The sequence below is a fragment of the Notothenia rossii genome, assembly GCF_949606895.1.
Source record: "Notothenia rossii genome assembly, chromosome: 9".
Lineage (NCBI taxonomy): Eukaryota > Metazoa > Chordata > Actinopteri > Perciformes > Nototheniidae > Notothenia > Notothenia rossii.
In genome coordinates this window covers 62,410,030-62,424,573 of record NC_136907.1, presented here as the reverse complement: position 1 = coordinate 62,424,573, position 14,544 = coordinate 62,410,030, and the positions used below count along the sequence as shown (strand labels likewise).

The 14,544-nt window shown below is 37.2% G+C and overlaps 2 protein-coding genes across 2 annotated transcripts; both read right to left on the bottom strand.

Annotated features, from left to right (window-relative positions):
- Positions 1 to 4,251: 4,251 nt before the first annotated feature.
- Positions 4,252 to 7,941, bottom strand: LOC307019635 (complement C1q-like protein 4). The gene is made up of 3 exons (XM_079650634.1): positions 7,367 to 7,941; positions 5,532 to 5,654; positions 4,252 to 4,807 (listed from the first exon to the last, which is right to left on the bottom strand). Exons 1-3 carry the CDS (start codon positions 7,527 to 7,529, stop codon positions 4,527 to 4,529), a joined length of 567 nt encoding a protein of 188 aa, XP_079506760.1. The 5' UTR covers positions 7,530 to 7,941; the 3' UTR covers positions 4,252 to 4,526.
- Positions 7,942 to 9,131: 1,190 nt separating this feature from the next.
- Positions 9,132 to 10,485, bottom strand: LOC307017550 (caprin-2-like). Its single transcript, XM_079647148.1, has 3 exons — positions 10,149 to 10,485; positions 9,911 to 10,033; positions 9,132 to 9,779 (listed from the first exon to the last, which is right to left on the bottom strand). Exons 1-3 carry the CDS (start codon positions 10,399 to 10,401, stop codon positions 9,499 to 9,501), a joined length of 657 nt encoding a protein of 218 aa, XP_079503274.1. The 5' UTR covers positions 10,402 to 10,485; the 3' UTR covers positions 9,132 to 9,498.
- Positions 10,486 to 14,544: the final 4,059 nt, after the last annotated feature.

Genomic DNA, 14,544 nt, shown 5'->3' with positions numbered 1-14,544 from the left:
ACGAAAGAGATACTGTTTCAAATATGGGGGATAATTAAAGTTGAAACTTTTATAAATGAACTCAAGCCAGTGCAAATGTCTTCTCAAATCAGGAGAAGGGAGATTGAGGTTTAGGTACAGTGCACAGTGGTGTGTATGGAAATCACAACCGAGAATAAATCTACACATTCTATTGTAAGCAATGTTTAGCGGGGCTAGAACAGATTTCGGAGCATTGAGATAAACAACGTCACAATAGTCTAATAAGGGAAATAGCAGTTGGGTAGCAAGTTTTTTCCTAACTTTTAAGGTAAAACAGTGCCGAGAGCGGTAAAGAGTACCGAGATCAAAGTTTACTTTATGCAGTATATGATCAATATGAGGTTTGAATGAAAGGTTAGAGTCAAGCCATACCCCTAAATATTTAAAACTGTCAACTCTATGCAGAATTGTACCATCATTGCAAGAAATATCACATGAGCCAGTCAAAGATTTGAGTTTGTGTCGGGTACCAAAGATCATAGAGAAGGATTTAGTTTTGTTCAAAAGTAACTTGTTCTGGAATAGCCAGTCTTGCAGGAGGGTGAAATCTGACTGGAGTGAAACTTGAATTTGAGAGAGATTTGGTTTTGATGTGTAAATAACGGTATCATCTGCATATAGATGAACATTACAGTTTTGAAAAATGGAGGGCAAATTGTTTATATAAATGGTGAAAAGTAGTGGTCCAAGTGTAGAGCCCTGAGGTACTCCACTATGCTGTATAAGGAGATCAGAACTTTTCCCATTCAAAATAACACACTGTTTTCGATTATGTAAATATGAGCTAAACCAAAGTAATGCACTTCTAGAAAGTCCAATAGCATATAATTTATCAAGTAGTAAATAGCGATCAACAACATCAAAAGCTTTGGTAAGATCAATAAAGATGGCACCAGTTAACTCCCCTCTATCAGCTGCAGAGAACACATCATTTGTGAATTTAAGTAGGGCAGTAGCTGTAGAATGATTTGATCTAAAACCAGATTGAAGGGGTGTGAGAATGTTGTTAATACTAAGGTATAGTGAAAGTTGGTTAAAGATGATTTTTTCAAATATTTTGGCAACAGAGCATAGGATGGAGATAGGCCTGTAATTATTGCAATCAAGCTGATCACCACTTTTATGAAGAGGAATAATACGTGCATATTTCCAGATAAGTGGTAGTTCGCTGGAGACAAGTGACAGGTTGAATAAATCAGTAAGAGGGTACATAATAATATTGGCGGCTAGCTTGAGAAAACGATTTTCAACCCCATCAAGTCCAGCACCACTGCTTACCTTTAATTCACAAATTACTTTCTGCACTTCAGTTGGTCGTATTTTCCGAAAGGAAAAAGAACTGGTACAAGGTGGCATATTACCAGGAGAACTGGTAGTCGGTTGACTGTCAGGGAGAAGCGAGGAGCAGACAGACGAGAAATGATTGTTGAAGACCTGGGAAATAGATAGTGGATCATGTAGAATATTGCCATCAAGCTTAATTTGATTAATTTGATTAATTGAATGTTTTTCAGAGATGTTAGTAATTGTTTTAATTTTTCTCCAGAATTCTTTGGGATTTTTAAAGTCACCAGTCAGGCATTCTCTGTAGTAAATAGCTTTGGCATTAGAAGTTTTAGTTTTGCTTAGATTTCTCAGTTTTCTATATATTTCCCAGTCAGCATTGTCTCTTGTCAGATGGTATGTTGTCCATGCTTTGTCCCTTTTCCTAAAGAGGTCAATAAGTTCAGGACTGATCCAGGGGAGATGTCTACCCTTTACCTTAATAGTTTTCCATGGTGCATGTTTATCTACTACTTTTGTGAACTCGGAGAGAAAAAAATCCCATGCATCTTGAACATAAGGTATTAACTGAAATCTGTCCCAGTTAATAGCAAGTAAATCATTCAAAAATAAGTCAAGATTCAGTTTTTTATATTGTCTGATACTAATCAACTTAGGGGGCACTTTCGGAATTTTAATTTTCCACACACAGTAAACAACACAATGGTCACTAAAACAGTCTGACATGATACCAGACTTGGAAAATCTGTCAGGATGAGAAGCCAGTATCCAGTCAAGAAGAGTTTGAGACCGGGGTGTAATACGAGTAGGCTCTTTAATAAGTTGAGTTAGGTTTAGATTATTTAGTAGATTTTTTTCTTTAGAGCATGATTTATCAAGCCAATTTTTGTTAAAGTCACCAAGTATTATTAGTTCGCCTTTCTGAGAAATAGAATTGATGGAATTGATGGTGGAGATTATATTATTAAAGGAATCAGCAGGGGATGATGGTGGTCTATATACACTTCCAATGATCAGTCGCTTGTTTTCATGCAGTGTGATTTTAACAAAAATACATTCAAAAAGATAAGCTTCAACAGGGGGAGTAATCAATTCAGAAGCGAGCTCTGCTAACACAAAAATGGCCACACCTCCACCCAATGAGACTCTGTCAGATCTGTATAAATTGTAATTTGTCAAATTAATTTCATTATTTGATATATGACTACCTAGCCAGGTCTCCGAAAGTGTGATAATGTGTGGCTTATGCATAATGACCAATATGTGTAAGAACGTGTAACGTTGCTGCCTTCTTGGCCAGGTCAGCATTGAAAATTAGATTTTATCTCAATGCTTTTATCTGGTTAAATAAAGGTTAAATAAAAAATAATATAAATATAAAAAAATAAACCAATCGCCAGTGGGGTAATGTAACTAAGTAGATTAACTCAAGTACTGTACTTAAGTACGATTTTGAGGTACTTGTACTTTACTTGACTATTTCAATGTTATGCTACTTTGTACTTCTACTCCACTACAATTCAGAGGTAAATAGTGTACTTTTACTCCACTACATGTATTATGTCTTTTAATTGCTTTAAATATTTGGATTAATAATGTGAAATATAAACACACTTAATAAGACTTTAGTTTCACCTGGAGTAAATTCACAAGCTACCCTGCTTTACCAGCTTTGATAAACACATTGATGCATCAATAAGTATAATCAAAACATATAATGTATATAATTCTGAAATGGACCAATCTGCATAATAAGTACTTTAATATTTGTTATGCTAATACTTTTGTACTTTAACTTGAGTAACATTTTGAATGCAGGGCTTTTAGGTGTGTATTATTCCTACACTCTGGTACTTATACTCAAGTACAAGATCTAAGTACTTCTTCCACCTCTGCCAAAGTTAGTACTTTAAAGCTCAAAAGTGTACTTATTCTCTTACTTGCTGAGAGTGATAGATAACAAGATCGATACCACCTATGTATGTTTCGACATATAAACTTTAGTGAGCAGCATGCTAGCTTAGCTTAGCATAAAGAATGTGACAGAGGAAAAAAGCTATCGCCTAGATCTGTGAAAAGATAAATACAAACTGCTTCCCTAAAGCTCAACTATTAGTCGGATTGAACTCCTTTGTTTAATGTGTACCTTGGAAGAAGTTAGGAGCTGTAATCATTTATTGTATTTATTTCAGGTTTTCAAAGTTTGGGATAAAGATTTAGGCTAACTGTTCTTTTTTGGGTTTTTAGAAGGCACAGTTCAAAATCAAATGTTCATATTTTTCTTCTGTCTCTAACATTTGTCAACTCACTCCAAAAATAATGGCACTACAGAGAGATGGAAAATATGTATCTTTGATTTGGTCTTTGATCCTACCAAAAGCAGCAGTAAACCTATTGTTCAAGCTCAAATATAATTCAGTTTAAAAGGATGTACAGAAAACGCTTTTTTGGAAAACTATGAGAATGAAGAAATGTGGTTGAAGATGAGAAATTATTGTAAATGTATGAATAAATGTAAATATGTAAGTAGGAATAACTTGCAGAAATGATTTAAAGGATAATCAGTGATCAGCAGTAAGTAAGGGGTGGGAATTAATAAGCATTTGCTTCCTCCTGCTCACTTTCAGACACATATGATTTATGACTATTTTATGTTGAATATATGAATATTGATAAATACTGTATTCTAACAATACGGTATTCTGTTTTTTTTCTTTTTAATCTGTTCAAAATAAAGATGGAAATGAAATTGTCAAAAATGTTATGATTGCCTCAATTAATAAACATCTTTCAGTTTATTTCAAATACACTACAGTGTCAAATTGGTAGATAATATGAAGTTGACAGATGAAAAAGTTAAATTTGAAGTAAGTTAAGTTTAGCATTTGAATTACAATTAAGTCTATGTGATGATTTTATCTCATTACAAATTAAACAAAATGGCGGTTTAATGCTTTAAATGTGTAGCTTTATTAATAGAAACAGTTTATATAGCAAACATTTACTCAATGCATATACATTTTTCTAAGTTTTTAATGTTTCAATGTGCACACTTATAGGGATTTATTTTAACCTATATTTAGTGTTTGATTAAAGTTGTCCCACCAACAAATCAGCTAAGAGAGAAAACTAACAGAGTGGCTGCTAAAGATCCGAATATCTTATCTAGAATTTTCGAAGATTATTCCAGACTTGCTACCTTCAGGTTTTAAAGCAGACCACTACAGAGAGAATAACAGAAAACCAGTGAAGGTGCTGTGGGTATTATCATTATCAAAAACCCAGGTGTTCTTCAAGAGTTTCATGTACACCTGGTCTCCCACTTCAAGCTGCAGAGTCATGCCGTTGGTTGCTGTCTCATGGCGGTTTCCAGCTGCATGGTTGTACACAATAACCATCTGCTCTCCATTCTTCATCAGACGCAGCGCCATTGGTTTAGATGATCTGTTATGACCAGAGAAGCTGAAGTAATAGACTCCTTTGACTGGAGCAGTGAAAATACCTGGGGATGAAAAAGAAAGAAAGTTACTGTTGATCTGTTGTGCATTGAGCCTTAAAGTTCACCTATTATGCAAAATCCGCTGTTTCATGTCTTTTATACATGAACATGTGTCCCCTCTGTGTAAAGAGATTGGGAAAGTTTCAGGTAAAAACACTCTTCTTGTCCTGATCCATTTATATAAAACCTGTCAGGAAATGAGCTGATCAGATGTCGGCCACCTGGTGATGTCACAATGTTTTTTTGGGTTGTGCAACCATTAGCCAATAACCGACCAAAGTTACACCCGCCCACATTATAATTAATAATAATTGACATGTAACAATGAATACCAAGGACACAAAGGCTTGTTGTTGACTGCAGGCGCGGTCAAGTTTGGATTCAAAATGGTGTTCCCCAACTCCCATGATCTGAGAATCAACGCACTAGCCCACAGCGCTATAGTTGAATCTCCTCCTAGAGCACCATTGTGTTTTATTAAACCAAATATCTGGCATAGGGGCGTGGGGAGTAGCAGTTAATTTGCATTTAAAGCTACAGACACAGAATCAGCACTTTTGAAACAGAGCTGAAACAGAGGGGATAATGGCATGCTACAATGCATGGTCTGTTTGGTATTTGGAGCCAAACACTTCAGAGACATGTTTGTATCTGAGACCTATAATATATTATTGGAAAAGAGTAAAATAGGGGACCTTTAACACACGTCATGTTGCTCAGTTGTTACCTGTTCCAGGGTTGTATGCGCCGGTGTTTGTGAAGACCTTCTTGTATGTCAGTGTGATGACAGCGTTGAAAGGTCCAACATCTCCAACGGGGCCTAAAGATGCTCCAAATGCCACGCGCTGACCTTGAAAGGTTACATAAAAACATTTGTTTAAAAAGTGTCATCAAGTTGAAAACAATGCAAGCCATACCTAAAATAAATGAAAACATAGTGTCCATTTACTTTATATTCTTAACTTGATCTGCCCTCAGATCCTCTACTTGTTTCTCAGTGTCTTTCAGTTTGGCCTCCAGCTCTCTTAATATGTCATCATTCTTCTGGCAGTTTTTCTGGCTCTTTATGGTGTTAGGGAAGAGTGAAGAAAAGATCTCACATATCTAGGCACTGAAATAGACTAAATGCTCTGCCCCTCACACTGTACACTGTGTGGGAGGACACAGCAGACACAGAGGTGCTCTCAGTCCCCCCACATTCATCCACTGTATTATCTCCATTTCACTAGATACGCTTAGGCCAATGAATTCAATATGTGAGCATCCACTTTGTGATTATTTCTATAAGGCTGGGTATTTATATTCTAGGTGAAAAAAATGATAATCTACAAATCTAACTTAATAAGACTTTACGCTGATCAGGCCTTAATGCTGATGTCAAACTGAAATGTTTCCTTGGATACTGATGCTGTATCCTCTCTGTCCTCCAGAAGGCAGGCAAGTACAACTGAGGAAAATAAAAGCTGTGCAGTCCTATCAATATGCTTCCATTCAAGCAGCCTTTAATAAAGCATTTCAGGATTCTTTCAACTGTAGATCTGTGCTTACATCTATAAACCAACCTCCTCTTAAATGAAATCCTGTGAACAAGTGTTTTTATAATTGAGAAATAAAACAATAAATCATGAATAGTTCATAGTGTGAAATCAATATATATTTTGGATTTTTAAAATTGGTGCGTCGATTATATATGGATTGTGTCTGATTTTATTTACACTGGTAGAAGATCACATTTACTTAGTACAATGTTGAGGTACTTCCTATGTTATGCAACGTTATGCTACATTTCTGAGTTAAATATTTTCCTTTTTTCCTTTGCCTGGTTATTTGATACTTTTAGTTACTTTGCAGATTAAGATGATTGATTCAAAATATCAATCAATCAACTAATCAATGATGATGTTTTATGATACATTAAGCTTCCCAGCAGTATTTGGACTAATTACACAAAATTACTCTACCTCAAACAGCTACAACATTAAAGTGATGAACACATAAGTGCCTCAATAATTATAATCCAACAACAAGATATAGATGTCTCTGAAACTGGCTATTTTGCCAAATGTATTCCTATTACTTTTTGTTATTTAATTTTTTATAAAGCTGATACTTTTATAATTTTACTTCAGTCACATCGTGAATGACACGACACATTTTCCGAGGGGTAAATTCATAAGTTAACAAGCCATATATAAAGTTTTAGATAAATATATAGATACAATTATTATGAAATAGGTTATCTTCCAAATTGAATTCTATAAGTATGTTTTGATGCTAATTAATTTACACTTTTACTTATTTGTAACAACGTACTTCTACACTGTAGTTTGGGATTTTGTCTTGTAACATTTTAGTGCAGATGAGTGAGAAGATAGTTTTTTGTTCTCATGTGTTTCTTGAAAAAGAGACATCATTTTCAACAAAACCACCTGCTTGCGTATACTTCAACATTACAAGATTTTCTGCAGCATTTGGGTAATGTATCATAGGAATTACCAACTACCGTGTTGAAAGATAAACGTGATCATGAATCGTCTAAAAAATAGGTTTGTAATTTCTTACCGGTCATCTGCTTGTGATCCATCAACTCTTTTTCAGTCTTTGTCAGTCTGGCCTCCATCTCTTCAATTTTGTTGTCAATGTTTGTCCGTAGATAAGGGCTGTGTGCCTGGTACACAGGCAGGTAGAGGAGGCACAGAGCCAATGCAGCAACCAAAGTCTTCATATTTTAGTCTTCCTTGACCTGTACTTATCAACAATGCTTTATATACCATCCCGAAGAGGAAATGTTCTTTCAAGTTTACTTCTCCGATGTTCCAGTAAGTCTATCGTGTTCCCATAACCTGGCTGCGTTCCCTTTTTTAGTCATTATTTACATTTTTCAATAAGGAAACAAAAAACTAAGAAAATGCTACGGACAATCAAACGCTGACCTAAATACCCCTCTTGCTTTGTTTGGCTTGCCTCACAGACAAGCAGGTTTCTCCAGGTGGAGCCACCAGGAACAGAAACAAACGCTGCTTTTATGTTTCAGCTGGTTCCCTGTCCTGTTTAATTCCTAATGCTTTCATCACCTCCTGATATGGACGAGTCACAATGAGACCCTGCAATAATTTGTCAATTAGACTTGATGAACGCACATGAGGCTGCCATCAGACATGCTGCCATGTATTCAGTTGCTGAAAGTTTCAGTACTGTCAAAAAAACTGAGGGTTTTAACATGTAATGAATGTAATGAATGTTTGAGTTGATTGTTACAGCAAACAGGAAATAATGGAAATGTTCAGCTGTGGTTTTCAGATAAATCATAACATCATTTTTATGATTTCTGGAAGTGGGATTGATGTGTGGCTGGAGTGATACATCTGATTAAATTAAAATTAATAACTTATTCCAAGTCCAATTGTCTTCGGCCAAAGATGTCTTTGGTTATCTTAGTACCATTGCTCAAAGGAACAATACGTTCGTATTTACAATCTTGTATTGCATCAAAAATAAAAGGATAGCTAAAAATGCAATTGTCAGCTCCCATGACATGCAATTGACAGCTCCACTGTCAGTTCCCATGAAGACACTTCACTGAATTGTTCCTACTTAATACTTTGCCTCTGCAGCCATGGCCTGATTTAATACATTCCTCGACAAAATACATCTCCACCAGTGAGCCACGTGTTGCACCAGGTATTTTTCTAACAAGGAGTCGATGCATAACTGTTCATTTTGAGTCTATCCCAATGACAAGTCTTTTTACGTCTATAAAGCTCAATGATTAACAAATTGTATCTGCTTTGCTTGAGTTGCGACATGTGTCTTTGAGAAAGTGAGAAAACTACATCTTGTACTTGCACTATCTCAGCTTTTTGGGTAGCACTTTATATTAAGGTACACAAATTCACCATCAATAATTGTTGTTGTTAATTGCATATTAGCAGTATATTGGCTCTTTATTAGTCATTATAAAACACTTATTAATGCCTTGTTCTACATGACCATATTCTACAAGTAATATACTGCTAATATGCATGTTAATTAACAACTAGTTGATGGTTAATTTGTGTACCTTAATATAAAGTGTTACCAAAATGACTTGTGTCTAAGAGAAAGTGACAAATCTACATCTTGTACTTGCATTTCAGCTTTTTTCACATTGGACAGATTCGTTCTTACCCAATCTTGTCGCACGACTGATAACAATTAGTGTGTTTCTCAAAATGTCAACCTAAATATTCAAGAGTTATTAAGTGAAATACAATTTTGGATTTGGCATTTCATATAACAATTATATCAAGATTGAACCTCATATTAAAGAACAGAAAATGAGAAACAGTTTAGTAACTTTTCTGGCTGGAATCAGAGCATCTTTATTAATAAAACACTTTTTAAAGGCAAATGTAATTTTAATTAATATACATTTGTCCATACACTTGACATTGGATTCCCCCAACCTGAATCATGGATTAAATATTTACATTGATTCAAATTTCCTGAGCTGCTATCATCAGCATTTACAACAATAAAGATAAACCCGCTCTACGCTCTCTGACCAGTCAGCTGACAGAGAAACCTACAGCTAGTGAACACAAACCATAGCATCTAGCTGCTACAGACCCAGGTGTTTTCTCTGTAATTGTTGAAGACTAGGCCAGAGTTAAAATAAAACTTGGACTTATCTTCATCAGATGATATAACGACCACTACAGAGGGAATAGCAAATGGCCAATAAAGGTGCTGTGGCTATTGATATTATCAAAAATCCAGGTGTTCGCTCGGAGTCTCATGCACACCTGGTCTCCCACTTCAAGCTGCAGAGTCATGCCGTTGGTTGCTGTCTCATGGCGGCTTCCAGCTGCATGGTTGTACACAGTAACCATCTGCTCTCCATTCTTCATCAGACGCAGCCCCATTGGTTTAGATGATATATTATGACCAGAGAAGCTGAAGTAATAGACTCCTTTGACTGGAGCAGTGAAAATACCTGGGGATGATAAAGAGAGAAAGTTACATTTGTTGTGCTTTGGATTTAATCCATAGCAAAAGAGAGGAATTTACACTATTTACTAAATGAAACTATGTTTGAATTAACACACATCAGCTTGATAAGTTTACCTGTTCCAGGGTTGTATGCGCCGGTGTTTGTGTAGACCTTCTTGTAGGTCAGTGTGATGTCAACGTTGAAGGGTCCAACATTTCCAATGGGGCTTAAAGATGCTCCAAATGCCACACGCTGACCTTGAAAGGTATCATTAAACATTTGGTTTATCTTAACTTCCAAAACCTGAAAACAATTTGCAAGTTATTCAAAGACGAAAGACAAATGTAAAGCTTTGTTACTTTACATTCTTACCTCGGACTTCTCCCCTCAGATCCTCCAATTGCTTCTCAGTGTTTTTCAGTGTGGCCTCCAGCTGTCTTAAGATGACAAAAAATTGGCAGCAATTGTTCTGACTCCCTATAATGTCACCTGCACAGTGACGAGCTGACTCAATGTTGGGGGTCCCTGAAGCATTGCTCCCTCCTTCTCGGTCATCCAGCTGCTGCACCTCAGCTGCACTAAGGTAGAACAGGGATAAAATAAACACAGCCACGAAGGTCTCCATCTTTCACTGTCTTCTGCTTGTCTTCTGCTTGTCTTCTGCTTGTCTTCTGCTTGTCTTCTGCTTGTCTAGCTCTCCCCACTGGTATTTATATACGAGACAAAGAAGGTAATGCCCCTTGAATTTACCAGAAAATAAAAGAACTTTTTCCCATCATCTGATGAATCATAACAAATAAACTGATATCAAGAATATGATAAGAGAGTACCTGGCCAAAGGTGTCTTTGTTTATTACCTTATTTACTTTTGTCAAAACAATCATTGTTTTGTATTTACCATCTTCTTTTTGCCTTAGAGATAAGGAAAAACTGGCTAGACATTTTTATATTTTTTTATTGTCAGCATTAATCATTAAAACTGTATCCTCAACTAATTGCCTTTGCAACTAAAGCCTCATTCAAATTCACTGAACACAAATATAAAGGCAACACTTTTGTTTATGCTCCTATTTGTCATGAGCTATCTACACAAAAGGCCTATTTCTTTCAAATTATGTCCACAAATGTGTCTAAATCTGTGTTACTGAGCATTTCTCCTTTGCCCAGATAATCCATCCACCTCACAGGTGTGGCATATCAAGATGCTGATTTGACAGCATGATTATGGCAGAGGTGTGCCTTAGCCTGGTCTCAATAAAAGGCCACTCTAAAATGTGCACTTTTATCACACAGCACAATGCCACAAATGTCGCAAGTTTTGAGGGAGTGTGCAATTGGCATGCTGACTGCAGGAATGTTCACCAGAGCTGTTACCTGTGAAACTAATGTTCATTTCTCTACCATGAGCTGTCTCCAAAGGCGTTTCCGAGAATCTGGCAATCCAACAGGCCTCACAACCCAAGACCAGGACCTCCACATCTTTGCCTGCAAGATCCTCTTAGACCAGCCATCCGGACAGCTGATGCAACAATCTGTTTGCATAACCAAAGAATTTCTTTCCAAACTGTCAGAAACCGTCTCAGGGGAGGCCATCTGCAGGGTCTTGACCTTGCTGCAGTTAGTCTTGGTAACTGACTTGAGTGGGCAAATGCTCACCTTCGATGGCGTCTGTATCCGGTTTTCACTGTACAGGGAAGATGGCATGCAGCGTGTATGGTGTCATGTGGGTGAGAAGCTCGCTGATGTCAACGTTGTGAATCAAGTGGCCCATGGTGGCGGCAGGGTAATGGTATGGGCAGGAGAATGTTATTGACAGCAAACATAGGTGCATTTTATTGAGGGCATTTTGAATTTGAGATACCATGACGAGATCCTGTGGCCCATTGTTGTGCCACTCATCCACCGCCATCCCCTTATGTTGCAGCATGATAATGCACGGCCCCATGTTGCAAGAATCTGTACATGATTCCTGGAAGCTGAAAACATCCCAGTTTTTGCACAGCCTGCATACTGTACTGAACGGACATGTCACCCATTGAGCATGTTTGGGATGCTCTGGATCGGCATATATGACAGCGTGTTCCAGTCCCGCCAATATCCAGCAACTTCGCACGGCTATTGAAGAGAAGTGGACCAACATTTTTGACGACCCCTGCTTTGCTATCTCCTGTTGTGTGTGTGTGGCCTTTTAATGTTCTCTCTTCGTCTGTCAGCATTGATTGAGGACACCTGGCTGCTGGTACTGGAGGGTTAAAAGGCCTGGGCCAGACTCTCGATGACTCTCTCCGCGGAGGACCTCTTTTTGCCTTGCCTTTATGTTAGTTTTGTTTAACGTTGGGTTGTGGTTAATAAATATATTTTCATATATCTTGTCCTTTCCACGCTTTTGTTATGGCCAAGAGTCAGGCCACATTCCACAGGCCACAATCAACAACCTGAAAGGGAATACATATAAGATTTCTCAGATTGGAGCTTTATTAATAAAATATTATAAAATGCAAACAAATGCATATTCATTGTAAACATGACAGTGATTCATCCTAAGCTATCTGACCAATCAGGTAACAGAGAAACCCACAGAGTTGAGGATGCCTCGTATTTTCATGCTTCCTCAGTCGCAGCCCCATTCGTCGTTTTCAATGTCCTCTAAACTTTACAAACCCCTTCATCAAAGAATACATATTATTATACAGAAGATAGTACATGTTGCAGGTTTGGAAGAGCCTTATTTAAGAAGAAGTTCTCGGTCTTAAGATTTTAACAACATTGCCTAAAGATGCTCCAAATGCCACCCGTTTATCTTGAGGGTTATCTTGAGTTTTTTTTAAATTACTTCTAGCGATCTTTATCAGTATCCTTGCATTTTGCAGAAAGCTAAAGCCTGTCTTCTTGTGCTGTAATGGAACAGAAGAAACGCATTCTAATTATGCCGCATGTTTCTGAAATAGCTCTCTGAACTTAGGCACTTATAAGTTAACACATATCTTTATAGCTTTAATGGTCGCACTTTAGTAGCCTTAAGACAAGACAGAACAGAAAAACAAGATATAAATCAATACAAATCAAAGATAACAATACTAGTTAATAATACTAGTGACAGATGCTTATCTTTGAGGGAAAGTGAAGGCCTTTGTACTGTATGTGATTGAGCACAGTGCCTTCCACTTTGAGGGGTGGCTTTTCCTATCTTCGTTGCTTTACTGCCTGCAGGACTGGAGATGAGTCACTATGGTGTTGCAGGAAACAGTGAAGAAAAGTCCTCACATATCCAGAGACTGAAATAGATGCTTAGCCTCTCACTCCGTACTCTGTGTGGGAGGACACAGCAGACACACAGAGGTGCTCTCAGCCCCCCCCCCCCACATTTATCCACCGTATTATCTCCATGTCCAGCATACACTGATTGATTCATAATGTGTGCATCCACCTCCATCTTTTTCGATACCAGCTAGTGTGCGAAAAATGTAAATGATAATGTATAAATCTAGCTTAATAAGACTTTGCGCTGCTCAATCCTTTCATGCTGATGTTTCCTTGGATACAGATGCTGTATCCTCTCTGTCCTTAAGAGGGCAGGCAAGTACAACTGAGGAAAATAAAGTGTTTACAGTCCTGTCCATTTCGAGAAGCATTTAATAAATAATTGTAGGATTCTTTAAAAGCCTTTAAGGCCTAAAGTTACTTTTTTGTCTGTGCCAAGAAATACTTTTTCCTTGCTCATCTCTAACAAATCAACATGGATAGCAAATATTTTGAAGATCTTTATTTTCTATTAACCTAAAGATAGTTTCAAGAAAGGTGGAGAGAAGCAGAATAACAAGCAACATTACAGCACACAAGGGAGAAAAGACTGCGCAATAAAACTGATTTTACTGTAGAACAAGGGTCAAACAGTAAGAGTAACAATGTCAATATTTAAGGGAAAGAGAAGCCATTTGTATGTGAATGACAATACCATTTTAGCCTTGTTGCCTTCTCTCAGGGAACATGTGTAGGGACTGAGATAGACTAAATGCTCTGCCTCTCACACTGAGTTGGATGACACTGCAGACACATAGAGGTGCTCTCAGCTCCTCCACACTCAACCACCATCTTATCTCCATTTGACGTTTGTTCCTCTTGTGGTGTGTATGTTGTGTGAGTCTGGGCATGAATCCACTTCCATATTCGTAATTGCTTCTCCAAGGATTTGTGTTTCTTTTCTGAATAAGAAAAGTACAAAATGTACAAATGTGACCCACTAGGATTATTCTGGTTTTTACTGTGTGAGAATGTACAACTTTTTATGAGGCTGCTGTATCCTCTCTGTTCACACGAGGGCAGACAGACACAAGTGGCGAGAAGAGAAGTCCACATTTTGGGATCATTACAAATGACTTCTACTTCTCCCTCACACTTAAACAAGGCAGACAAACGGAGCTAAATAACATAATTAAACAAAAAATAAATACTGTAATGCAGTTTAAAATGACAGCAAAAATATGGTCTTAGCAAATGGTCTGCAAAGCTATTGGAAATATGTAACCATTAAAATAAAAGTATAAATGTAAGTGAAGCACAAAAGAGAAATCACAGCACATAGTTACATTAAAACATTGGCAAGTGAAAGCAATGCACGGCATTATCTACTGTATGAGAGATCAGTTCAACACATTTTACTTTCGGTTCTTGTATATCTTATTGTTTTTCATGTTTATAGACTCCTGCATTTACTTGGTAACTTACAACCTTCTCTGCATTATTCAGCTTATTGTATTTATTTATTTTT

Excerpts from the sequence above, each read along its gene's own strand:
- LOC307019635 (XM_079650634.1), bottom strand. The coding sequence starts at position 7,529 with ATGAAGACTTTGGTTGCTGCATTGGCTCTGTGCCTCCTCTACCTGCCT. Across the intron at positions 5,655-7,366 it reads GGATCACAAGCAGATGACCG|GTCAGCGCGTGGCATTTGGA; the intron begins GTAAGAAATTAC and ends TAACCTTTCAAG. Across the intron at positions 4,808-5,531 it reads CGCATACAACCCTGGAACAG|GTATTTTCACTGCTCCAGTC; the intron begins GTAACAACTGAG and ends TTTCATCCCCAG.
- LOC307017550 (XM_079647148.1), bottom strand. The coding sequence starts at position 10,401 with ATGGAGACCTTCGTGGCTGTGTTTATTTTATCCCTGTTCTACCTTAGT. Across the intron at positions 10,034-10,148 it reads TCTGAGGGGAGAAGTCCGAG|GTCAGCGTGTGGCATTTGGA; the intron begins GTAAGAATGTAA and ends ATACCTTTCAAG. Across the intron at positions 9,780-9,910 it reads CGCATACAACCCTGGAACAG|GTATTTTCACTGCTCCAGTC; the intron begins GTAAACTTATCA and ends TATCATCCCCAG.